General features: G+C 51.0%; 1 protein-coding gene across 5 annotated transcripts in view; it reads left to right on the plus strand.

Annotated features, from left to right (window-relative positions):
* The window catches only part of LOC129514547 (myelin basic protein), a 116717-nt gene that overhangs the window by 3088 nt on the left and 85949 nt on the right, over positions 1-27680 (plus strand). For 4 of the 5 annotated variants that reach the window (XM_055333212.1, XM_055333209.1, XM_055333214.1 and 1 more), the window contains exon 2: positions 19359-19434. In XM_055333212.1, the coding sequence (XP_055189187.1) occupies positions 19384-19434 (51 nt within the window). In that variant the 5' untranslated portion in view covers positions 19359-19383. Of the gene's footprint in view, positions 1-6157; positions 6248-19358; positions 19435-27680 lie in introns of those variants that run through there. The other variant, XM_055333210.1, reaches the window with a different exon arrangement.

Here is a 27680-nt window from a genome sequence, read left to right on the forward strand (position 1 = left end):
GTAGGTTGAGGGCGTTTTGTTTTGCTTTGATTTGTTTTTGCCTAGGAGCGTCCTGTTGATGTGGGGCTATTGCAGAGCAGATCACCCCTCACTCAGGTTGCTTTGCTCCATTGTCAGAAATCATGTGTTTGTGTGGGTTGTGGTTCTGGGTTCTGGGTTCCATTCCAGCCATCCTCATGTCTGTCCCTTACCAGCAGCATGCTGGTGACCGCAGCGGAGTAGGAAACCTTAACATCGGGTAGAGTGAGTCCTCTTACTTTGTTCTTCGTTGTTGAAGCCGTGGTGGCCCCTCCAGGCCTGGCGTCTTCTGGCGCAGGGGTTAGAACAGGCTGTTCACGTCTGTGAGCTCTCGGTGGGATTTTGATTTCCTTTTAAATCAATTCCCTTTCTTTGAGATTGAAAGTGTTAACATTTTCCAAAATGAAGGAAGATAAGGTTTATTTGTAACTGATTGAGCAAATTGCGCACTTAATATTCTAGTAGGGACTCATGCTGGACACACACGGCAAGGCGAGTAACCAAGGGGAACAAGCGTGGAAACATGGGCGGAGAGCACAGGAGAGGAGACAGTCCTCAGTGTCTGATAACTTGGGCCACGGTCCCCCTGGCACACACCCCCTGACACACACACACCCTGACACACATGCACCCTGACACACACACACACACCCCGACACACAGCCCCTGGCACACACACACCCTGACACACATGCACCCCCAACACACACTCCCAGCACACACATACACTGACTCCCCCCCAAACACACACCTGATACGCACACACCCTGACACACTCCCAGCACACACATACCCTGGCACACATACTCCTGACACGTGCAACCCCTGGCACACATGCACCCTGACATACACACACCCCCGGCACACATGCACCCTGTCACACATGCACCCTGACACACACACACCCCTGGCACACATGCACCCTGACACACACACCCAGCACGCACACACACACACACACACACACACACCCGGACACATACTACAGCCCCACACTTCTATACACACACCCAACACATACACCCTGACACATACCTCCTGACACACACACACACCAGACACATTACAGTCCACACTTCTACACACACACCCTGACACACACTCATACCCTGACACATACCCCCTGACACACACATCCTGACACACACACCGTGGCACACACACACTCTGACACACACACCCAGACACATACTGCAGCCCCACACTTCTACACACAGACCCTGTGACACACACACCTGAACCACACACACACATACACAGCCACACTTGACACATACCTGACACACACACACACAACACACGACACACACCCAGACACATACTATAGCCCCACACTTCTGCACACAGACCCTGACACACACACACACTGACACATATCCCCTGACACACACACACCTAGACACACACACACACAGACACATACTACAGCCCACATTTGTACACACACACCCCACCTGCTTACACCTGGAATCAGTGTATATGCTATTGGGGGCACTGCTCCTGGACACCTCTGTCCTCAGGAGAGTAAAGCAGCAGTCTGCACAGTAAGAGCTACCACTCTGTTCCCCAAATGTTATTTGTGTTATTTTTTTTATTGCTTTATTAAGTGGACTCCCCGCCCAGCATGGAGCCCAGTGCAGGGCTTGAGCTCACGACCCTGAGATCAAGACCCGAGCTGAGATCAAGGGTGGGACACTTAACTGACAGCCACCCACATGTCCCCCAAATGCTATTTAAATAAAGTTTAATCCTCTGAACTTCTCAACCCAGGAGTTTATTTTTATGTGCCACTGTCTTCCACAATAGTATATTTCCAGGACACACACAGAGTCCGTTAAGAGGCATGGCTAACCTGTCACTCCCCCAGACGGATGGTTTTCTAAAAGGACACAAAGGGACTAATGGTACCCATGGGGCTCTGGAGGAAGGCAGCGTGTCAGGCTCCCAGGCCCTCCCTCTGGAGGCCCAGTGTGTTCCTTCTCCATCCCTTGCTGACTGCAGCAGTGTCCTGGCCCCCCTTTACACACCAGCAGTGTCCTGGTCCCCATTTACTCACCAGCGGTGTCCTGACCCCTGTTTACACACCAGCAGTGTCCTGGCCCCAGTTTACACACCAGCAGTGTCCTGACCCCTGTTTATACACCAGCGGTGTCCTGGTCCCCCATTTACACACCAGCAGTGTCCTGACCCCTGTTTACACACCAGCAGTGTCCTGGCCCCTGTTTATACACATAAGAAACTTCAGTTTTCTGGGGGTAGCAGGCCTGTCGAGTGACATGTGTGAGGTCTCTGAACCCATGTCCCGAATCTCTGGTCCTTACAGCTCCACAGGACTGGCCTTCACAAGACAGAGGCCCCCGGATCAGGGGATGTGACTGCCCTCCGCCCCTCCTGGCCACCCCCGAGGGTGCCACCAGGCACCTGGTCCCAGCAGGCCACACGAGTCCAAAATTGGGGCCTTGGCAAACAGTTCCTCTGGGAGGGAAAGTATTAGATAGGAAATAGATTTTTCCCCTGCAGGAACTCAGGAACATCTCTCTTGATGGCCACACAGCACACCACATCAAAACCAACACTGGCTTTGGAAAGGGGTCAGTGGCTCATAGATAGTGACAAGGAGGGTGACGCTTTCGCGTGTGAGGGGGTTTCTCGGAGGCCTAAAACCTCAGCCTTCTTACAGGAAGTGAGTTGCTACTCAGAGCCCCTTGGCTGTTTTTCTGAGGGTAAAGTGTTTCTCTTTAGTAGGTATTGCTAATTCAAAAACACACACAGTTACAAGAGCTGTTGAGAATATTTTATTAAATGCAGTGGTTCTTACTTAGCAGCACACGGATTTTGCTTATGCGTAATGATGGCTTGGATTTGCTTTAAATCTCCCCAATTTGAAAGCTGGCTAGCGAACCGAGTAGTGTTGATGTTTCGTTGGTGAGCAGACATGACTTGGTTGGACTTGCACACTGGGTTTGGTTGTGATCGGTGGTCAACATTCAGTGCCAACCATCCTGACATTTTGGTGACTGTGTGCACTCTGAGCACTCCGCTGCTGGGGCCCACGCTTGCTCATGGAGTTACAGCCGCCCTGTAGTGTGGGCCCCTGGAGACAGAGCCCCAGCCAAGAGCCACGCTGCCTGCTTGGGGACCCAGCTCCCAGTCTCCACCATCCCGCAGCAGCCCCGTCTCCATCACCCTATGGCTCCCTGTCTCCATCACCCCAAAGCTCCATCTCCACCACGCTGTGGCTCCCTGGCTCCTGGCTGGAAGCCAGCAGCGCAGTGACTTCCTGTGAGTGGGGCTTGCTGAGACATGAGCCCTACTGGAGTGACACCCCTCCTTGCAGGGAAGCTTTCTGAAATTCATGTTTCAGAGAATGACTCCTCTTTACTGCAGTTATATTGGGTGGGGGTTTGGTTTTTGTCAGAGGGTGGGGAGCATGGCGGCCCCACTTTTAAGTAGGGGGAGAGCTCCCGATGGCCTTGTCCACCGCCTGAAAGCAGCCCTGCCTCGTGGGGTGGCCTGCACCACCCAAACTCCGCTGCAGGGCGCCTGCCCCGGCCACGCCCTGCCCTCCCTTCTAGTGAGGAGCGTCTGTCAAAGCCACCTTGCCAGTGAGAGCAAAAAGCCAAGTGCAAGCACAGCTCCACCAGCAGAGATCGTGTAGACACAGAGGCCACCTCCACATCAACCACCAGCCTAAACAGACAGACAGAAAGACTCACAGTTACTCTTCCTTATCCAGAGTCTGATCTGGAAACCTAGAGGCAAAGCACACACGGAACAGAGCTTCCCGCATCTGCTTAGCTGGCTGGTGGGGGGAAGTGCTGGCTTGGTTGGCAGGCTAGCCCATGGCCCACCCAAGTGTTTGCCACGGCCATCTGGCCCGGCTCCGCGAGCTCTCTCAAGGCTGCGGGACGGGAGGGCTGGTGTCTGGTGCCCCTGGGTGCTCTGCCGACCACCTGCATCGTTTCCTCCAGAATTCTTACTAAATGCAGAGTTCTGGGCCCCCAATTCTGGGACACCACCCACAGCCCTGGGGCCTGGGGGCAGGAATATGTATTTAATGAGCTCCCAAGTAAACTCCGAGGACTCCAGCTCTATGTGAAAGAGGGGATGGGTACCAGGTGTCGGAGCGTAGGTCGCCTCTACACAGGGTTATCCGAATGGACATGCACATGCTCACAAACATGCATTTTAATCAGGTCAACAAAACCTGTACGTATCACTGATAAAAAATGGCTTCATGTTAGAAGGAGTGACTCATGGAAGATATGGTTCTCTACTTTTATACTTTTATTTGTATCGTTATATTTGCTACCCTGTCCACATTCAGAGACCAGCATCCCTGTCCTGCCCGGTGAGTGCTAGCACCTCTGGTGAGGAATGTTTGTGGATGCTCCTATTCTCTATCCAGACTCTCCCATGTAGTTGAAACCTCACAGTTTGGCGAAACTTGCTGCAAAAGCAAAGAGTACAGAGCTGTGTTGCAGGCATCCCAGATATGGCAAAATGCATGATTCATTTTTAAAATGCATTGACTGTGATGTGCCGACTGCTCTGCTCTGGGTTTCTAAGTCCAGCAGGATAAAATGGGTGTAGGTCCTGCCCTGAGGGGCTTTTCTGTTTTATCAGGGGACTCAGAAGCACACAGATGGGTTTCCCACTGCAAACCGTCTGCTCAAGCCCCCGCACTGTGTGCAGACACCCCCACCATGGGGCTGCTGATGGGGGGGGACCACCCCGTAGAGGGAAGGAGAGGGAGGTCGCCTCTCTGACGGGTCAGTACTGTGCAGTGGTGAGGTGGATCCTCCCTCCACCCAGTACCCCCTTTTTAGGCCCCCAGCCTCCCCAGCAGCCCTATGCTGCTCCTCCGGCCTGGCTGCCTGCCCTGCAAGTCCCCTGCTTCCTGACAGGCCTGCTTGATCCCTGGGCTGGCCCCAGGATGCCCACCTTTCCTGCTCAGTGTTTAGCAACGCTGTGGTCTGCTAGCATTTTGCATGTAAGGTGCTTAAATGCTGCATCATGCATATGCATCCAGGGACACAACATATGGGCACTTTGCCTGGTGTCATTGGCATCGCATGGGGGGGCTCGTATCTGTTGCACCCACGGGTGAATGGGTTCTGCTCATCCTAAGCATCATCATACCGCGGATGCATAGCAGGGTCTGGACTCACACGAGACATGCACCTGGGTCTGTTCGTCACCACTCAGGTGTACGGGGGACGTGATTGCTTTGGCTTATGTGGTGCCTTATAAGACCAGATAAATTAAAGTAGGAATTTAATAAAATAAATATGCTACTTATATTTTAGGAACTAGGTTTCTGCTTCTGTGTGTGTGTGTGTGTGTGTGTGTGCGCGCGCATGTGTGTGTGTGTGGCAGTAGGGGAGCTTTGGTGGCTTTTATTCTGGTTCTTTTGGTGTCTGAAAATGTAATAACCTCGGAGTAGCTGAGACCCAGGATTTATGAAGTGTGAGCAGCAGCTGCAGTTGTCTTCCCAGGAATATAAAGAGGATAAATCAAATGTCGGAGGCATGCGGAATGCGTCTATAGCTTCGCTGCATCATGTTATATGGCTCCGTGAAAGGTGGTATCGTCCCAATGGGGAGATGATGGTTCTTTCATTCTGTCATTATTTCCATGTGTCAACACTTATTTTTAAAGAGAGAGGGATTTAAGGCAGCTCTTGAAAGCTGACCTTACTCATGTCAAACTGGTGGTTGGAAATTGTTCTATGAAGGGAGGTGGAAGTGTGCAGACCCAGCAGACAAACTTCCTAAAAGTGCAGTGAAATGTCACGGTTAAAGCCACATGAGGGGAAAAAAGCCACCTGAGGTAACAGCCCTAACACTAAATGTAAATGTAAATATAAATATATATTGACAGAGGATTAGCAACATCAAAATAAAGTGTCCTGCACGGAAAGGATGCTTTAATGTGAAGGTAGATTAAAACCTGGACAAAACTGCAAAACATTCTAAACAACAACAATGACAACAACAACAAATTTGCTCATGAAGATGGAGAAGGTCCTGGGGGGTGGTCTCGTGAGGGCCACGGGGACACCATCCACTCAGATCCTAAATCTCTGAGACTTAACTTCATTTGCTTTCAGGACATGAGCTGAGAGAGGAATCTGAAAAAAACATACCCTGGCCTCAATGCCCAGCCAGGCTCATCCCTGACCTCCTGCAGTGGAGCAACTCTTCCTGACCGTGATGCCTGTCACCAGGTGGGAGCCGGGAGGCAGTTGCCCTGGGCTCCGAATCCCAGCGTCTCCCCATCCTCTCCTTAGGTTAAATGGGTCACTTGCTCTGGAGCCTCTGCACAGAGCCAATGTGGGGGTTTCCTGCCCAATCACAGAGGTTTGGTCATGCCTCGTGGAGGGAAGGGGACGTGACAGTGTTCAGAGGGGGAGCAGGATGTGTCTGTTCGTCCCTCAAAGCAGGTGAAGCCCAGGCCCTTCTGAAGGGCAGAGTCCCCAACCCCGGGCTGGATCCCCTCCCGGCCTCTCAGGAGTCTGTGTGGTTTGCCCTTGACTGTGGGCCCCTTCCCACCACGTGTGGGGGGAAGGCCGCTGCTTGGGGGCCTCCTGGGCCCGGCCTCAGGCTCCACGCCTATATGTGGGCGGCTGTGCCTTTTGCTACATCTGCGCCTCCTGATCCCTGTGCAGCCAGGTTTTGTTCTGGAGCTGAGAACAGGGAACCGTGACTCTGGCTCCCACCTGTGTGCTCTGCACCCCTGCCACCTGTGCTTCCCATACTTCCTGTCTGTGGGGTCCTGGGTTCTGTCTGGGCAAGGGCTTCCATTCTCAGGGTCTATGCCCCTTGCTGGGCCTTCGGTGCCCTGGATCCCATACCCCCCTTTTGGTGTACCTGCTTCATGGATCTCAGCTTCACCCCCAGCTCTGCTAGTCCTCCTGGCCATGCCCACCCCTCGGGCTTCCTCACGGTTCACACGTTGCTCTGGTTGGGTGCGATGCTATAAATAAATCGAGGATGGGTCTGCAAACACACATGTGCTGCCTGTGTGTGCCCTGTCTCACTCTATAAAGGGTTTGAGGCAAAAGTACGTTAGATTAGGTATAAGGAGCCCCCCGTACAGAACGGCAGGCTGGAGAACACGGGTGGATGTCCCCCTAGCGTCCCAGACCTCAGAAGAGGCAGAGAGGAGTGTGCACGTGTGCCTGGCCGAGCATGGGCATGTGCTCACTGGTGTGGGTGTGTCCGTGCCCACAGGCCTGAGGGAGTCCAGCTCTTTTTGCCCTGCTCCTTCTAGCACTGGGCACCAAGCAGATACTCTCATAGTGCATTTTTGTAGCATCTCATCCTGGATGTGGCCTCTGGCTTCAAGAGACCAGCTGTGGCCGTGTGACACAGTGTGGCCGGCTTTGTCTAAACCCTGTCAGGGAAAGTTTGAAGCGTAAAGACACTGGGCATGAGAAGCGGAGCCTGTGCCCACCACTGGCAGACCCAGAGTGCTGCCACTGGCTGCCGGACCCAAGCCACCTTCATGCTTCCCCGGATGGGCGGCAGGTGGGGCGCCGAGGGGCCAGGGGACCTGTGCAAGCCTGCTCGCTGCTGACAGCAGATGGGCCTGGAACCCAGGTTTGCTGTCCACGTTCCTCCACGCACCACCACCCCCCGCCATCACCCAGTCCATCGCACCCTTTTCCTCTTTACAGTCGCTTCTGCTCTGCCTCTAGGAGTTACCACGCCTCACCAGGCTCTGTGAAGGAGGTCGAGCGGGAAACGCTGTGATTAGTAAGGAGTATAAAGGGTGCAGGTGCTTTATTGTAATATTATAGCTGGGCTTCAGGAAAGCCCTGGGTGTCCTTAGAGCGCTGTCCCTGACGGTCTTATTTTGGTGGAGCGAGAAAATCATAAGGCCTCAACCTAGAAGTACTAAATATTGGTCTTTTAATATACCATGTAGAACCCAAAGGTCACACAGAACCTTCTTGGAAAGCTTAAGTTCAAAATGCAAGCTCCGGCAGTCAGTCTTGTGTTCATACTATGCTTGTACTCTCGGAGCTTGGTAATCATTCATTTAAATGCCTTTTTTCAGTCACAGGCTTTTTTTTTTTTTTAAAGATTTTATTTATTTATTCATGAGAAACACATGAGAAACACAGAAAGAGAGAGAGAGAGGCAGAGACACAGGCAGAGGGAGAAGCAGGCTCCATGCAGGGAGCCTGACGTGGTATCACGACCTGAGGCGAAGGCAGTCACTCAACCGCTGAGCCACCTGGGAGTCCCCTCAGTCAGTTTTAAAAGAGACCTCGTTGCATGATGTATCCCTGTAAAGCTTCATCATTTACTATTGCTCTGCGATGGTTTTCACCCAGAAGGGTGTGAGGAGTGGAGGCTGGTGAAGTCGTCACAAATGTATTTTTACCAGGAGAGCAAAGGCTATGAGGTGTGAAGTGGAGGACGAGGTGCCTCCTCTGACCTGTGTGTGTGTGTGTGTGTGTGTGTGTGTGTTTTTATGATAGTCACACAGAGAGAGAGAGAGAGAGGCAGAGACACAGGCAGAGGGAGAAGCAGGCTCCATGCACCGGGAGCCCAACGTGGGATTCGATCCCGGGTCTGCAGGATCGCGCCCTGGGCCAAAGGCAGGCGCCAAACCGCTGCGCCACCCAGGGATCCCCCCCCCTGACCTTTGGATGGAGCTCATTTCCTTAGTAAATCCAAGACTCGATGCATCAAGAAACCCTTTCGTAGAAGAAATTAAGTGCCTTGTCCGGGTCATGGCCAAGTGAGAGCCGGAACTGTGGGGATGGCTTTCCGTGAGGTTGCCGTGTGCGTGCCTGGGGTCAGATCAAAGCCAGTCTGCCCTGCCAGGGCCTGCTGTGTGACTTGGGGTCCCCAACCTCTCTGTACCTCAGAGCTTCCCCATCTGTAAGGTGAGGAGCACAGCGTAGCCTCGTGCCTCAGTGTAGGGGCAGCGGATGAAGAAGCTGTGCCCTGAAGTGTTCCTACTGTGTAGGAACCATGTGGTGTTGGCAGCTATCCACTTCCTGAGTCCAGACCCTTGGCCCCTGCCACCGTGTCCTGCTCTCCTGGACGCATCTCCCTCTCTGTTGTGTAAATCTAACTCTCGCTCACCCACACCCTTTATCTTTCCATCATATCTCAAGAATTGCAGACCCACCCTGTAAAAGGTGACATGCCTGGGTGAGCAGTGGGACCCGTTGGGGACTGAGCCATGTCTCCGGCGGGGCTGATGACCATGCAGAGCATTCTTGTCCCGGATCGGAATCTGGGCGGTTCAGGGCTACGTGCCTGAGTGAAGACAAGGTGCCGGTGAGATCTGCTGTCTCCCACAGGACCATGTAGGGTTGGTGATTGGAATCTGGAGATTTTAGATCGATAATTCTAGGACTTAAATGTTTTATGCATCTTCAGAAAGAGATGCAGTTAGGACTCAGACCGTAGTCTTTTGGCCACAGGCCTGAGCTGACGCATTTCTTCTTCCCTGTGCGTAACTATCAGGACTTGTCACGCCCGGTGTCAGGGAATTTATGAGCCATTCAGAGGTGGGCTGAGATATGCGGGAGTCGAAGGAACATTGTTCTGTCCTTTGATCACCAGCCCTGGCCCCGAGCGGCCCCCAGAGTGTGTGTGTCCTCATGGCCACGGACGGTGCCCTGGGTCACGTGATGCACGTGGCCATATGGTCGTGGCACAGGTGTCCCAGGCCATATGGCTTGCCTGGGCAGCCCTGTGACAGTCCCTGCCGGGTCTCAGCGGGGAGATGCCGCCCCAGGGGCTGGTCGCAGAGGGCCGCGCCCCTACTGGCATTTGCTGTCCTTTGACCCATGGTCTCTATCTTTAGGTGCTTGTCAAAGATTAACGGCAGCTCCAGGAAGTCGCATTTACCACCCTGGGTTTACAGATAAGGAGGAACTGAGCCAGAAGCCTCTGGGCAAGGCGGGGGAGCGCCGGCAAGAGAGGGCCTGCCCAGGCTCCAGGCTTCCACGCCGAAGCCCCGGCCGCCCCGTCCCAGCGCGGGGCCCCCGGTCTGGCCGCCTGTGCCCGGCCTGCCGCTGCAGAGCCTCGCGGTTGGCGCCGAGCCGGCGAGGGCGGCCGCGCCCTGTGTGCCCCCTGCGTCCCGAGCGGGTTTTCTCCCCACGTGTCGGGAAGGCCGGTCTCCACGTGACGTCGGGCCCGGCGGGCCTGGCGGGCCCGGTGCTGGGAGCCAGGCCAACTTCCTAGGACCTGTTTGCACACGGGGAATGTTTCCTCTTCCCCCGTAAGAGCAACAAAATCTAAAAACCTCTCTCCCCGTCACAGAAAAGTGAACGTGTGAGCAGAAAATTCCGAAAGCGAACCTCACGAACCTCACGTACACATTACGAGCTACGGCTCATCTGCCTCTTTGCCCCCAGCAAAGTGCCTGTGGCGGTGAGGCCGCCGCGCTGGCCGGACTGCAGCGCTGGCTTGCGGCCCCGCTCTGACGGCGCTTCGGCTGCAGCCGGCTGGCCTGTGAGCGCACGCTCGGCGGGTGTCCAGCACACACGTTTGTCCGCGAGTCCCGAACGTTCCTTTCAGGTGCTTTGGACGGCTTTGGGGCCGTGTCCTTTTGTGCTGGAAATCTGCTTGGATCTGCGAAGCCTGGCCTTTTCCCCCGACACGTGCCCCCCGCGGCCGTATTCCCTGCATCTCCCGACACCTGTTGGGCGGTCAGGCGGGTACGTTTGCCCTCTTTACAAGGGGGAGCCCAGGCTGAGTTTAGGGAAGGTGCTCAAGGTCAGAAGAACAGGTCACGGCCTGCCTGGGGCTCAGTGGTACTTTCTTCCTAAACAAGCTTCTGAACTGGAGACAGCTGCCCCTTCCTCCCACCTCTTCTTTTGCCTCAAAACCTTTAAATATTTTCCTTTAGACCTTTCTTTGGAAAAATCACAGTAGACACTCTTGGCTCTGGGTGAAATTCCGTCAGGCTGTGTGGCTTCACTGAAGTTGCATGGGGCGGCTGGCGATTCTCTCTCCGTGCTCAGTGTGCCGTGTTGATGGACAGGTGGGTGGTATGTGCCTGGGAAGTGTTGGGAGCACCGCACAGGTGTCTGAGGAGGAGTGTCGGGGGCACGGTGTCCAGGAAGTTGGGGTCTCCTAGGTTAGCAGTCTTCCCTTGTGGGGGAAGAGCTCCCATGGAAGGATCAGCCAGCAGCACCCCGGTGAGTTCCTTCTGTCTAGGGTTAGCATTTCCCAAAAAGGGAATAAGGATGCCCCTTTGGAAATTTCCCCACTTCCTGTTTTTTTTTTTGTTTTTCTTAAAGATTTTATTTATTTATTCATGAGAAACACACAGAAAGAGGCAGAGACACAGGCAGAGGGAAAGGCAGGCTCCCTGTGGGGAGCCCGATGTGGGACTCGACCCCAGGATCCCGGGATCATGCCCTGAGCCAAAGGTAGATGCTCCACCGCTGAGCCACCCAGGTGTCCCACACTTCCTGTTTTATTACCTTTATCAGGTTACCTCATTCCTGAGATATCCTGACTACACTCTGTCAATCTGAATTCTAGAGCTTTTCCCTCAGTATCCAACATTGCCACAATTCAGAGATCAGATAAACCTCTTCTTTGCAAATGCACGAATCCACCATCTTTCCCTTATGTTCCTCTAAAACATGTAATTCCTCTACAACGTATTGTTGAACCACCTCCGAAATACGACGAAATGCTCCTGACTGCCTGGTGGTTCCTCAGCCAATATGAGTGACCAATGCACGCCATTCCCAGGATCCCAATATCTGGCCCCCCAGCATGTGTCTGCACAGCATCTCCTGGGTGCCACTGGGGACCCCAGTGACCAGGTGCTGGGGCCATGAGGACCCAGGTGATGTGGGAACTGCAGTAGTGATAACAATCAAGGCTGTTGACCTGTAAAGTCTAGTGAAAGGCAAATATTCCATTTATGGTTAATGGCAAAGGACATTTAATTGATATTAAAAATCGAGAAAGCCAAAGTTACCCCTTTAGTGGGATTTTTAAATACCGCTCCTGTAAGTGTGTGTCAACACCCCTCTCTGCTGGAAATGACTCACAGATTCCAGCAGGTGGATTTTAGCAAGTTCTCTGTGGGCTTGGTGCTCGACCCACCGTGTTGCAAACCCCACCCCGTCCTTCCCAACCCCCAGCCAGTGGCCTCCTGCTGGGGTCCCTACTGGCCACTCCCACACTGTGGCAAGTGCACACAAAACGGGGGAAAACATTGCTCTGAATTAACATGTGTGGATCATGGCACCAGGGACCAATGACAGGGACAGATCGTCCTCTGGCTCCCTACTGAGTATGGAGCAATTATTTATTTAAAATGTTATGAGCGCCTGGGTGGCTTGGAAGTTGGGTCTCTGCCTTTGGCTCAGATCGTTATCCTGGGGTCCTGGGTTGGAGTTCCCTGCAGGGAGCCTGCTTCTCCCTCTGCCTGTCTCTCTCTCTCTCTCTCTCTCTCTCTTTCTGTCTCTCACATGAATAAATAAATAAATAAATAAATAAATAAATAAATAAATAAATAAATAAATAAATAAAATCTTTTTAAAGATGTTATTAGAAGACAGTCAAATGTTTCCAGTTACGATATGTGGAAGATTAGCTCTTTGGGGTCAGAATGAACTCCCCATTGGTCTCATTCTGGGTCTGGTGCCTTGTGTAACATACAAGCCATTCTCTAGGGAAGGGAAGACAGGGCAGCTGTGTCAGTGATGTGTGGTCAGGGCCTGTGGCCATCAGGTCCATCACCTTCCTGGACCCTGTGGTAGTACGATGTCCGTTTCTACAGAAGGGATTCTAGGAGCTGAGAAAAGTTTGATTTGCCAAGGATGGTCTATGATGAACAGCTGCTAGCAGGCAGGGAATTAAAACCCAGATCAAAATGATGCACTTTCCACCGGTTGCTCCTGTAAGATACTTGGTAGAGAACTAAGGTCATCTCTGCTGTTCTCATTAGTGAGCTTGTTATCCCCATGCAAGTGTCTGTAAGAAGTAGGTTCTTACCGTTCGTGTGTTTTTTAAGGGTACTTGCTACAGTTAAGGTCTTATTTCTTTTTATTGTGCTAATTAATTATTTAGAAACATATCACATCTCAGACCCACTATAATGTGTGTTTTTTTCCACCTAAGACATATTTATAAAATACTTTCCTAAAGGCCTGATACACTCAAAGCTAGATTCAGGCTTCTTCTTCTTCTTTTTGATTGTATTTATTTATTCATGAGAGACCGAGAGAGAGAGGCAGAGACACAGGCAGAGGGAGAAGCAGGCTCCCTTTGGGTGCTCGATGCAGGACTTGATCTCAGGACCGTGAGATCATGACCTGAGTTGAAGGCAGATGCTCAACCCCTGAGCCACCCAGACATCCCTAGATTCAGGCTTCTAAACGTTACTCTCTTGGCTGTGAAATGGGAATAGAGCTTACAGGCTATTCCTGTAATTACATAACTTAGCAGGTGGCGGTTCCGAGCCCCGCCCCCCCCCCCCCCCCCCCGCCGCACCGTGAAGGCTGTAGCATCCCCACCTGACCCCGCACCACGGCCCCAGCCTCCCTGGCCTCCGGGTGCTCAGGGGAGTCCCTGTGCTCTGGACGATGTCTAGGAAGACCAGTAACAAGACCTTCTCTGTCTCACAATCGTTACCCCACTGCCTGTAAAAATGCCCTCGGCGGCACTTGACCAAGAGTGGATGGTGTCTTGGAATCTGAGGGCTCCTCTGAGGTTGGGGAACACTGTCTCCTGAGGCCCGGGCTGGGAGACTCATGCTCTCTCACCGCCCCGTTCAGCACAATTGCCTCACTTCCTGTGTCGGGCTGGTTCCTGCAGGGCCTGAGCTCTGGTTTCCGGCTCCTTGTACGGTGTCACTCCTGGGCTTCTCGGGGGCACTGGTGTTCTCTCCCCTTCTCTGCCCTGGGCCTTGTCGGTTTGAGTGGATGCCCCTGGAGAGGTCTGAACATTTATTCCTACAGCTGCGTGCCTGCCCCTGTCCTCTCTTCCTGGGATCACATGCACCTGCTGGGAGGGACCAGAGGATGGAAATGAGCAGCGCCCAGAGCTCACCCTCACCCTCACCAGCCCTACTGTGTGCTTCCTTCAGTGCAGGACAGCCAGAGGGCTTTTCTTCCTTCTGCCTTAAAGGCATCTGAGGCTCAGAGAGCTGAACCCGTGGCCCTGTGTCCCTAGCCCAAGCCTAGATTGGCACCCAACTCTGACTTGCCTTGTCTGCACTTTAAAAAGTTAGAACTCCGGTAGGATGTGGTTGGTTAAAGTACCTGGTGGCACTCTGTTTTCACCTCTGTGCCCCCAAGCACCCCAGCCCACGGGGCACCGGTACCCCCAGCCACCCGCGGCGGGGGGGTTGGCCTGTGTGGGCTCCCTCAGGATCTCCACCAAGGGACCAGCTGGGAGTCTTGCTCAGTATGGGTGAACTCGGAAACACAAAGTCTGCACCAGCAACACTGGATTGCTACCTAGAATGGTATATGCCAAATTTTAGCCCCCTGGCTCGGAACAGTTTGGATGCTGACATATGCACGATGCTCATGTACATGTGATGGAAATTTCCAGTAACCGCGGGGGCCTGTTTAGGAGTCCCCTCTGGAATGAGCTGTTCCCCCTAAACAGTGTGTGGCAGCTCCTGCCAAACCAGAGGTCATTCTGCTTTGAGCTCCACCATCCTCCCTTCCCTTCCTCCATTTCCCCTTTTTATTATTTCACAAGAAACCTCTCGGATTACTCAAGACGCTTCAGAGTCAGCTGGCTTCCAAACAGCATTCCACAGGCTCAAAATCCTGCTGTCTCAATTCAATTAATCTCAGAAATGGAATGGAATAGGGGCGCCTGGCTGGCCGTGGCGGGAGAACATGTGACTCTCGAGGTCAGGGTCTCAGAGTTTCCAACCCCATGTTGGGTGTAGATTCCTTAAAAAATTAATAAGGAAACTTAAGAAAAAATGAAATGGGATAAAGATGACCTGCAAGCGTCCTGCTTGTTGGTCTGCAGCTGGTTCTTCTCAGCCTGCGGCCCCACCTACTGGCTCCACATGCACAGTTAGACCCAGCAGAGCCAGTGCCCGCCGCTTGGATGATGACAGCCCCGATCGACGAGTATATGTCCCTCGTCACCTTGTATTTCTCATCTTTCTCTCCTGGCCAGTATGTACGTTGTGTGTTTAAGGTGAGAATCTGCCTGTGTGAAATGACACGTATAAGATCTCTACTAATCTGAGAGGCCAGTCAGATCTAACTGCTTCTGTATGCATTCATAGAATATTTCATGGACTTTTGTTACTTCGAGCTATCTTGGGCTCGGTAGTCTTGAGTTTTCTAAGTAGTGATTACATATTTCAGGAACAACCCTCCCAAGGACGACCTCAAGTTTTGCTTTAAAGTGTGATGAAGTTTTGATCAGGACTGAGCAGCTTGGAAGAAGCATTACCTTTCTCCAAGGCGCGGGGGGGCGGGGGAGGTGTCTGTCATTGGATTCCAGCCTCAAACGCCCTTTGCTCAAAAATAGTTCTACTTTTGTCCACAAGCAGCCCCCAAATATTGACACACACTCCCACCCTCACACACACACACACACACACACACACACACAATTGTGATTTAGGTTAAATCCTTAGAGATTTGTTTTCTGGAAGGAGAGAACATTGTTCTGGGATTTGCCTAATACCAACCGAGAATGTGGTGAGGGGGCGCTGGATGCTGGTGGAAGTAGGGGTGCGGAGCAGCCAACGCTGGGCTGGAGTGCCGCCCGGGTGCAAACATTCGTCTTTATGCTCAGAGAGAAGAAACTCCCGAAAGTCCAAGTTGTTGGCTTTAGAAGGAGTTAACTCTTTTTGCCTGTGTTTCATTTTTTTCCCCTTCCCGTTTAACCCACTCCCCCTGCTCGCCCACCTCCCCTGTGGTGACCATCCGTGTGTTCTCTGGCATTAAGTGTTTCCTGGTTTGTCTCTCTCTCTTCTTTTCTCCTTGTTCACCTGTTTTGTTTCTTAAAGTCTCTAGCTTTATCCAGGTTGTTGCAAATGGCAAGATTTCATTCCTTGTTTTTTTTTTATTTTTTTATTTTTTTTAGGTTTTATTTAATTACTCATGAGAGACACACAGAGAGAGGCAGAGACACAGGCAGAGGGAGAAGCAGGCTCCCTGCAGGGAGCCTGTTGTAGGACTCGATCCCAGGACCCCGGGATCACACCCTGAGCCAAAGGCAGATGCTCAACCACTGAGCCACCCAGGCATCTGATTTCATTCTTTTTGATGCCTGAGTAATAGTCCATTGTATATATACCCCATCTTCTTTATCCACTCACCTGTCAATAGACACCTGGGCTGCTTCCATAATTTGGCTATTGTAGATAATGCTGCTGTAAACATTGAATTAGTATCTTGTATCTTTGGGTAAATACCTAGCAGTGAGATTACTGTATCATAGGGTAGCCCTATTTTTAATTCTTTGAGGAAACACCACACTTTTCCAGAGTGGCTGCACCAGTTTGCATTCCCACCAACAGTGTAAGAGGGTTCCCCTTTGTCTACATCCACACCAACACCTCTTGTTTCTTGGGTTGTTGATTTTAGCTCTTCTGGCAGGTGTGAAGTGATAGCTCATTGTGGCTTTAATTTGTATTTCCCTGGTGATGAGTGATATTGAGCATCTTTTCATGCACCTGTTGGCCATCTGAATGTCTTCTTTGGAAAAATGTCTACTCATCTGCCCATTTTGTAATTAGATTATTTGTTTTTTTTTCAGTGTTGAGTTATATCAGTTCTTTATTTATTTTGGATACTAATCCTTTATCAGATATGTCATTTGCAAATGTCCTTAGGTTGTCTTTTAGTTTTGTTGATTGTTTCCTTCTCTGTGCAGAAGCTTTTTGTTTTGATGTAGTTCTAATTGTTTATTTTAGCTTTTCTTTCCCTCGCCATAGGAGATATATCAAGAAACATGTTTCTACAGCCAGTGTCAGAGATATTACTGCCTGTAGCTCTCTTCTAGGTTTTTTATGGTTTCAGGTCTCACATTTAGGTCTTTAATCCATTTTATTTTTGTGTATGGTGTAATAAAGTGGTCCAGTTTCATTCTTTTGCATGGAGCCAGCCAGTTTTCCCAACACCATTTGTTGAAGAGCCTGTCTTTTCCCCATTACATCTTCTTGTCAAGATTTGATTTGTCGAGATTAACTGATCATATAATCCTGGTTTTATTTCTGGGCTTTCTGTTCCATTTCCCCGTGATCTATGTGTCTGTTTCTGTGCCAGAAACCTATGGCTTTGATTATTATGGCTTTGTGGTTTATCTCAAAATCTGGGCTTGTGACGTCTCCAGTTTTGTTTTTCTTTTTCAAGGTTGCTTTGGCCATCCAGAGTCTTTGTGGGTCCATAAAAATTTTAGGATCAGTTGTTCTAGTTCTGTGAAAAAGGCTATTTGTGTTTTGAGAGGGATTGCATTAAATCTGTAGATTGCTCTGGGTACTATAGACATTCTAACAATATTTGTTATTACCCATGTTTAGTTTTGCATAACCAGTTGTTATCTCTAAAATGGAGGCAGGGGAGATCCACAGATGTTTACTGCATTGTTATTCTGTGTATCCTATACATCTTACAAGTTCTTGATATTTAGTTAAAACCTTACATGGCGTCAAAGAGAGGGGCAGGTGTTCTAACCTGCATTCAGACCTGTGTCTCCTGGGGGAACACCCACACACTATCATGTGACCATTGTATAGACCCCAAGAGGACAAAAACAAGTTCTCTCTTCCCCCTTCTGTGCCATCAAGTAGAGCACCATGTGCACCCAAACCTCCATTTTTCCCATGTGAGTTTCTGTGATGGCCACTTTAAATAAATTGGTAGATAGATGATAGAATCACATTGGAGGCTGAAATTATCTGCAAAGGTAGACTTGCATCTTTACAAGTGTACATTCTTAAACACTGGGGTTTTTTGGTCTCATGCATGAAACACGAGGAATTCATGCTAGTGATTGTTCTGCTAGTGATGTTTCATCGCTCCTCGAGCTATGTCTTTGATTTTACCGGAACTCATTACTACTACTATCTTTCTCTTCCCAGGCTCTCACTGGACATGTGAGAAGGAAGGGAAGTCCCCTTCCCCGACTTCCATTTACAAATTTTGGGGAAGGAAGGGTGTTCTCTCCACATGTGGTTGGCTGTTCACGGTCTCCACTATGTAACTGCTCACGTACACACATACACCCTGGGAGGCGATGCTCGAAACTGTCATTGCTTCTTTCTCACCCATCCCACCATTGGTTGGAGTCCTCATGACCAGGATTATATGATCAGTTAATCTTGACAAATCAAAGGCAAAGGCATCCTTCACGGACACTCAGAGGTGCCTGGTTCTATGGGAGACTTTGGAAAAATTCAGATTTGAAGTGTTTCCCCTTTTCCTGAGGAGTGCCTCTTGGGGGGCAAGGCTTGCCTTTTATCCAGGCAAATGTAATGTTTTAGAAATCCTCCCCATTTTTAGAAGACAATTCATTTTTTATCTTTCAAGGAAAGCAGTTTCATGTTCAGCACAGAGTTGGCTTTCACATGTTCTTTAAAAAGAGTTCCTCATGGACAGTGATGCTTTGTAACTGTCCCTTAAGACTGGCACCTGAAGCCAGGCAATGGTCAATGGTGACGGAGCGAGTGGTCCTGGTGGTTCACACACATCCACGGATGAGAGTGGATAAGCGATTGGTGTAGTATGAGTTTGGCTAAATTCTCCTGTATTGTGCCTTTGGCAGGAGAAATCATGAATTTGCTGCTAAAGTTTATGTTAGAAAAAGCAGATGAAGATCAGATGCTTTTTTAATCCAACTTTATCTTCCTTGCAAATTCTGCAGATTCCTGGGATACTTGTGTGATAAGCAGTCTCTAGTCTGCCCTTGCCATTTCTGTGCTCCCGAAATTCTCTGAACAGCAAGCCCAGTAGTCTGCCTTTCATTTCCAGGAGTGTCACCCCGTTGTGCCTCTCAGCACGCCTCACCACAGCTGGGGAGGTGGGAGGCCCCTGTGTGCGTGCCGTGGGGTGGACACTGTCTGCGAGAGTGCTGGACTCGGGCCCATCGTCCAGGATGAGGACACATGCGGAAGGGTCTTTGGTATTGAGCAGAGCGTGGGTACCGGCAGCAGTCCCACCTGCTTGTGTTTGCTTGCAACCGGAGGCCAACAGGCCTGCGCTAAGAAGGCTTCTGATGTCTCTCGATTTGGAAGATTTTGGTTTTCTCTTCTCAGAAATGAGCCAGTTGTTGTCACAGGACTATTGCTCTGATGGATGACAATGTAGAAAATTCTGAGAGTACTAGCTTTAAGGCCAATGCCTTCTGTTTTTCTTGCAGCTTCTGACGAGCTCGGCGGTCCAGGATGGGAAACCACGTGGGAAAGCGGGAGTTAAGTGCGGAGAAGAGCAACAAGGTAAGAAGTCAGCCTGGCTCAGAAACTCCCTCAGACACAATTCAGTTTTGTCATTGAACATAATCCTCCTGACATGTACTGTGGCTGCCAGGGTTTCCCGCTAAAATGATTGGGGTGTTACCTGCAGCCTCAGAAACGTCTAGAGTGGGCCTTGCACACAGACCACGACCTGTGTGCCTCAGCCCAGACCCCGGGCCGCTACAGGCTTGTCGTGCTGGCCTGCTAGGGGCGCCTGCCTCCTGTCCCTGCCCCCACCGTCCCCACCGTTGCTTGTTCAACCTGTTTGGAAGGTACAGATAAGCCAAAGGGGAAAATGCACATAGAAACGGTCGGCATCCTTCCAGGGTTGTCAAAGTCGTCATCCTTATGTTTCCAGCATGGCATCCACCTCAGTTTTCAGCCCTCGGTTCTTTCTTGATGCAGGTTCTCTGCATAGCCCTAGATGCCCCTGGCAGCCTTTTCCTCCCCACCCACTCCAGGGGGGGCAACCTCAACGAGCCTGCCACTCCCAGGCCCCTGGTTGCCTCATGCTCTGTCCAGGGCTTCCTCTACCACTAGGGGGTCATTTCAGATGATGAGAAAGCAGGGCTGACGTTGAATGTGCCCTGATTGTGGGGACAGGGAAGGGAAATCACTCTGTGCCTTTGATACTTTACCTCAACTTCACCTTACGTGTGTCCCAGCTCAAGACGATGGTGCTGGCCCACGGTGCTGCACTGAGGTTGGAGGACCTCCACCACCACCTGTACATGGATGTGCTTCCATATGCAATTCATGGCACTGACTTGGCCATAGCCGTGACACCCCCTGAACCGTGGTCTGTGGTGTGTTTTTTTTTTTTTTTTTTTCTGATAGTCACAGAGAGAGAGAGAGAGGCAGAGACACAGGCAGAGGGAGAAGCAGGCTCCATGCACCGGGAGCCTGACGTGGGATTCGATCCCGGGTCTCCAGGATCGCGCCCTGGGCCAAAGGCAGGTGCCAAACTGCTGCGCCACCCAGGGATCCTTGTGGTGTGGTTTTTATGAATAGCAATGACTTCAGCAGCCGTGGGTCCTTCTACTCGGTGCTTGGACTCTGTTTCTGTATCAGCCAAGGGGGGTGATTTGCCATAATTTGCTTTCAAGTCCTCCTTGTAAAGTAAACGTGTGAGGATACACTGTCCTTGGTCATATTTGATCTCAGTTAGTTACAGTGTCATCTAGTTTCTTGACTAATGATTTCATGCCCAAGATGAACTGGAAGGGATTTACCTGTTGATAATGTCGTGATTGGTTTGGATTCCCCCCTTCCTGCTAAAAGAGGGCTGATTTATGTATTTTGTAAGTACGTAAGCAACTCTAGTCAATGCTGAACAGGGGGATGACTTGTTAATTTTTAGAACTTCAGCCATACCATCGGTCACCTCGTCGTCGTCACAATGCGCAGTAGCGTTGAGCTGTGTGTTCAGGTGCTGTGAAGCCCAGAAGTGTGGACGGCATCTCCACCAGAAGTGAAAGTGGAGATGGGCCCCTGGCAGGGAGTTCCCACCCATCAGCACCAGGGGAGTGCAAGTCTTGTAAGGATGGATCTGAGGCTCCAGTTTTAAAAACTGCTCTGTAGCTTTCATGTCTTCCTTGTTGTCTGACGTGATAAGGCTGTGAAACACTCTTTTAATTTGTGTGATTCTCCCAAAATGAGATTGTTGAGCAGCAGGAAAGCCTATACTTGCGCTCCTGTTGTCCAAGAGCTGGTGGTTACCATTTGGATGATTTTAAAAGTTGGGAATTTAAGAACACTGGTTCCTGCAGATGGTTGTTATATGTAAAATCTCTTTAAATTTTGGGCTTTTTTTGTAACTGGATGGAAAAGGGTTTGACATGTTTCTGAGTGAGTGTTTGAGATGTTACCCGGCATTTAGGCATGCACCAGAGAAGAATAATATGGTGTGAGCTCCTGCCCGACTGTTGGCCATTCTGTATGTTTCTGCAGGCAGTTCCGTGATGCAAACTTTGACTCGTGGGAAGGTCACAGGACAGCTGTTGTTGGTGTCGGGGCCAGGTCGGCCTGTTAATGGGGAGGGTAGATGCAGGGCAGAGTCACCTCCATTCCCCCACAACCCTGCCTCATGCACGAGCTGCTCCCCTGCCTTCCTACCCCTCGCCTCCTGCATCCCACCTGGGACCTGCAGCACCTCTGGGTTGCCATGACTTCCCGCTCCAGCCTGGCTCCCAAGGGAAGGAGACACAGCCAGCTTTCTTCCTGTGACCCAGCACCTTGCAGTCTTCTCACTACTTTCCCTCCCTTCCTGAAGAAGACAGGTTAGGATGCAGGAGGTGGCGGCATCACAGAAGAGATAGCTTGGACAGAGAGAAGACCCCCTTTCCAACCTTGCACGGCTGGTTATAGGTGGAGCAGGATGCACGGCCAGGTAGCATGATGACTGACAGCCTGTTTCTGCAGCCCCAGCACAAAGCAGAGTATCCCAGGGGGAGCGGGAGCAAGAGAGACCCCAGCTATGAAAGGAGTCTGGTGACCTTCCTGTAAATCATTCCCCTTCTTCAGACACAGAGAAACCTCTCACATGCCTCTGTGACCCTGTGTTCTTGAGTCCAGGGAGAGTTTGGTTGGCATGTAGTACTGGCTCAGTAGTTGCTCAGCACTTCATCAGCCAGGCCATGGTTACCTTGTGACTTGGCAGAGCCAGGAAGGATGCATCCCAGCTGCCCAGGCAGATCCAAAGGACACCTGCGCCTGCTGCCCAAGGCCCCAGGCTCTGGGCCCAGACTCAGAGGGCTCTCCGCAGACTCCACCCACAGAGGCTCCAGGAAGAAACCAGTTCCACAGGCTAAAAATAGACTCCCCTGCCTTTGGGGAGGCTATGTCTGGTGGATGGCACTTGGGAGCAAGGTAGGGAAGCCGGCACAGGGAGACAAGACACCTGAGACCTGGCTAGCATGGGGATTTGTTACCTTTCCTCAGCTTGAATAAAAGGTGTTAGACCGACTGTCCCTCTGGAGAAACTGTCCATTTGCAGCAGGCCCTTGGAATAGGGTCCTTAACTGATGTGTCCACTGAATAGGATCCGTTGGTGATGGGCCCCCAGGATAGGGTCCAAACTTGTTGTGCCCACAGAATAAGATCCATGGGTGACAGACCCCGGGGACAGGGTCCACATGCAACAGGTGCTCAGGATAGAGACCACATATGTTACGTAGGCTGCCCTGGGTTTTTGTCTCATTCAGCATGGAACTTTGCATTTCCCTGCTCCCCAATTTCCTACCTACCTTAAGGAAGTAGGATTTCCAGTGCCCTTGAACTATTTCTTAGTATCTGAATTCTCAACTTTGTTGGTTTTGGGTTTTTTAATTTTTTTTTTATTTTAACACTGCCATCAGTTCTCTTGGGGATGAACTTAAAGTCTCATGATTTTTTTTTCTCCTCTGAAAGCAGAGGGCATTGCTGGTTAGAATCATTACAAATAAAGACAACCCACAGCCCGTCCTGGCATACTTGCATGTTTTCCAAAACGAGTGACATCAAGCGACGAGTTACTTGAAATGTTGAAGACCTAGCAAACCACAGTCATCCTGAAAACCTGCCTTTCATCTATGGGTGGCCTGGGAAAGGCTCCTCCCTGGACTTCTCCCAGAACTCAGATCTGGCTCACAGGGTTCCCCACAGGTGCAAAATTTAGGTTCACATCCACATTTTACAGCGAGGAGTCGCTTTGTGATCTGGCATTTCAAATCAGACTGAGTTGTTATTCAGGCTGTTCTTCGGGGCCAAGTGTGCGCCAGGTGGGATCAAACACAAGCACGTTTGCCGCCTCTCCAGGGTAATCCCACCCCTAAAGAAGTCATCCGTGGATTTAGTCATCATTAAAATCCACTGGCTTGATGAGACCCCCTAGATGATATTTGAATGATGGTCTGAGAAGTAAGGCATTAGTTTTTGAATATATCACAAAGGCATGGGAATGATCGGCTCCTCTCATTGCCACGTGGACCATCTTTCACTTTGTTGGGAGAATACGTTTCCTGTGCAGGTACTGACATCAGGTCTATGGACGGTGCTGCCCTCATCCGACCACAGGGTGATCTCTCAAGGCCATTCCTCTGTGGGGCCCTAACTCCTGCGACTTGTCATCCCAGCTGTGGGTGCCCCCAGGGCACCTCACCCATTTAGAAAGCTCTGTTCCATCATACGATTCCCCAAGAATGGGAAGTCATTCTGTTTGATGGCCATCATTAGCTGGAGCTGCTCCGTGCAGTCCCCCCTCTTCTCAGACAGAAATTACACTCACCGAGGGCCAGACTTGCAGCAGCTCTGCTCCTGGATGTGTCCCAGCATCCCCTCCACACACAGCCCAGCACACCCATCCCACCACCAGCCCCAGCCAGGTGACAGGCGGCACCTGGGGCAGGGTGCTGTCCAGCCCACCGCGGAGTAAGGGTGCCCCGGGACAGAGACCGGGCCCTGCAGGTCTCCAAACACACTGGCGCTGTTTTCTCCCGCTGCCACTCTTCCTCCTTCACTTCCTTGTTCAAGCGACGGCTGTCACCAGGGCTGTTTCACAGAATGGGGGGAAGTGGGATTACTGAGAGAGCCACTTCCTGCAGTCACCCCAACCCCAGCCTGGAGCATCGTGCAAAGGGGTTCTGGTGCCATAGAGGCACTGAATTCACCCAGAAATACTGACCTTTCCAACACACTTGCTGTCAGTTGGCAGTTGTTGGACCCACATGTGTATAATTTCTATTTTCTTGGGCAAGTCGCATACAGGAATTCTTTTGAGAACTCAGCTAACTCTTCAGTAAATCATATAATGTGCCTTTAAAAGCTCAGGGAACTGAAAAATGGGAGGTATTTCCTCCCAAGCATGGAGCACATAGTCTGAGGGGTGGAAACACCTCGACGACGTGTAGTAAGCTCTTAGTGAGGTGTAGGCAGACTGCATTGTCCCTTGTCTTCTGCAGTTTCACAGTCCGTTCTGTCTCCCCTGGCCTCCTTCTGTATCTCTAGTTCACATGCATGCACATGCAGCCCCATGAAGGTGTCCTCTTGACCCCGCACATGGAGCACTGAACTGTCTTCCAGACACATGCGGCTAAGCAGCCCGTGATACGTGGCCAGCATGCCTGAGGAACCAAATTTTAAATGTTTGTTTTTATTTTATTTTTTTAAGATTTTACTTATTTATTCATGAGAGAGGCAGAGACACAGGCAGAAGGGGAAGCAGTCTCCCTGCGGGGAGCCCGATGCGGAACTTGATCCCAGGACCCTGGAGTCACGTCCTGAGCCGAAGACAGACGCTCAACCGCTGAGCCACCCAGGCTTCCCTAAATGTTTGACTTTAAATCCTTCAGACTTACATAGCCATGTGTTTGGAGGGGCAGCCTGGCCCACGGGGTGCTCCATCCATGTCTCAGGATACCTAAAACCCTCCTAAGTAAGCATTGGTACTTTTTTTTTCTTTTCTTTTCTTTTCTTTTCTTTTTTTTTTTTTTTTTTTTTTTTGTCAGGGAAACAAATTCTGGTCTCTCAAAGTTGTACAGTTTCACGCAAAAGCTAATACTGGACGCAGAGGGTGAAATCCTCTGAAGAGCACGAACACACGTACAAATACCAGAAACGGCAGCGGAGGGTGCGGTGTGCTGTGGGAGCGCGTCCTCGCACACGCAGCTCAGCCCGCTGCTCCGCATACCCCTAGCGCCAGGACAGAACTCAGACTCGCGCCTTGAAAACCGCATGCGTGTGTACAGGCTGCTTCAGAGCTCGATGCACCCCGGAGCCTGCTCTCCTGACTTGCTTCCAGAAGAACTTCAGCGAGCTCCTAAAAAAAAGAGAAATAAAATCATGCGGGAAAACGTGCCATTTGAGAGAAACCTTCCAAAATCTGCGAAATCATCAATAACCTTCTCATTACACTTCTGGAAGCCTCAGAGCGGATCTGTCTCTGGCTTGACAACACGCCAAGGAATGTAACGTGAAACATCTCCTTGCAGTTGGGTCTTGTAGAGTCGTGTTTGCATTGGGAACCCAGAGCCGCCCCTGGAGGGGGAGCACGCTCCCAGCCTGCCGGGCGGGTTCCGGCCCCGCAAAGAACAGCCGAGGCACCTGCCGGTGGGGACGTGGGTGCACCTTGTGTTCCAGAGGCAGAATCTTTTACTCACGTGAGGGAACCGTCTTTCTAAGCTTTTACTTTGTAGAAGATTCTAGGACATGCGGAGTCATAGTCTCCAGTGCTTCTGCCTTTAGGATGGACTCAAAGAGGAAATCCCGCATCAGTTTTGTGTGGAGACGGCCCTGAGCTCGATTCTGATGTGGGTATCTTGTTTCATCTGATAAACGGAGAACGCCCATGCCCGCGTAAGTCAGCGGCAACACGTCTACAAACACACATGTAATTATTAAAGACATGAGTCGTAATTAGTAACAAAGCCACCCGTCAACAGCCCTTAATAAAAATAACGTCGGGCCGATTATGAAGAGGTGCCCCGAGGCAACACAAACCTGCCTGCAGTCTGGCCCCGCCGGTGGCTCGTGAGCTCGGCCGCGGCCCCACCGCCCCCACCGCCCCCCACGTGCACTGGACCACGCGCCACGCCGGGCGGGACCCTTCCCCTCTGCCAAGCCCCGGCCTCGGGATCTGGGGCTGAGGTCGAGGAGGGCTCAGGACCCCGAGGGCTCCGGCTTCCGGTTCTGGGCCGGAAAACCCAGCAGCTCTGACACCACGAAGAGCTCCTGTTGAGGCTTCTTTCGAGCTACCAGAGGTTTTCTTAGGTCTGGAAGCTCATTTGCAAAGTTAGTTTTTATCAGGAACTGTGACCCAATGTGCAAGCTGCTACCTTTGGACGACAGCAGTTGTTAGACATAAGTGATATATTAATGTTGGTTATTAAATATAAATGATGGGACAATAAAATAATTCTTTGGATGAAACCACAGAAGAGGCAGTATATGCACCACGTGTCGCCCGGCCCACACGCCTGGCTTCTCTCTCACTCTGGCTGGTGCTGTGAGACCGGAGCCTGGTGATCCCACAGGACCGGCCCCTATCATCGTGGTTTTAGCTGCACACACAGGGCTTTCAACCACCTCTTACTGCACCGTGTAAAATCCCCTGGTTACTCTTCCCTGTGTCTGTGATACTCAGTTATTGTGTGAGAGCCGTCAGGGGAGGAAGGGGGGGTCCAAGGTCTTGCCCTTGTATCACAGAGCGGCCCAGAGTGAGTGGAAGCGGGGCTCCTTTTATTCAGTGGGGTTTTTTTCAAGTTGACAGAGTCTTTGAGCTTTCATGGGTGTGCTTTATGTGGAATGGCTTTCAAGTTTGATTTTGGATTTACCTCTGGCGGAGAACGGAATCTCGGGTATGGCCGAGCAGAGAGTTATTCATGTACCATCAGTGACTCGGTGAGTGTTAGACGGGGTCCCCCCCCACCCAGGAGGAGCGATGAGCCCTGGTTTACTGGAGTGGAAGTGCTTATGGGAGTGAGCAGGTGCCCTCCCCTGACGGCCCAGGCTGGTGCTGGGGCTGGGTTGGGTGGTGAGCTGCTGTCATCACCAGCAGTGACTCAGCTGCCTGCCGATTTGGTTGCTCGCAGCATGCTGGTTGAACCCTGTTTTTCAGCCCACGCCAGGTCAGCTCAGAAATGCCACTGAGTCACTTTATCTTTGAGGGCTTTACTTTAGATGCTGGCAGTGAAAAGCATGTCCCTTCATATGAAAACCCTGCACCTGTTTGTTATTAATGAAGAATTTCTTTATATATGTGATACAACCCTCTTAAATATTTTTAGGGACGCAAAACCTAAAAATCCTAATTTTCAAAAGTCATTTCCTATCTTTTCTCACTTATTATGTTTGGCACTGTGGTTTTCAAAGTTTAAATTTGGAAGCAAGAGATGTTATATGCTGGAATGTCTGTGAAAAATTATCTTTCCGAGTGTGTGTGCACGTGCACACGTGTGTGTGTGTGTGTGTGTGTGTGTGTGGTGTTTCAAGCCTGCTAGCCCCAAACCCTATAAAATGCAAATCAGCAGCTGCATGCTCACCTCTCCTGCTCAGTCTGCACCTAAGTGATTCTGACATGTCACCCTCCTAATTGGGACTTGGTGTCTGCGTTAATTTAATTATCCTGTAGTTAAACAGAAGCCTAGATAAAATTCATTTTTATGTTTCTGCGGCTTTTGGTGCTTGCAAAACAGAGTCTTACTTAAGGCATCCTTAATTACACTTTAGCACAAGGCGTATGGAACCAAGCCCAA

The sequence above is a fragment of the Nyctereutes procyonoides genome, unplaced genomic scaffold, assembly GCF_905146905.1.
Source record: "Nyctereutes procyonoides isolate TBG_1078 unplaced genomic scaffold, NYPRO_anot_genome, whole genome shotgun sequence".
Taxonomy (NCBI): domain Eukaryota; kingdom Metazoa; phylum Chordata; class Mammalia; order Carnivora; family Canidae; genus Nyctereutes; species Nyctereutes procyonoides.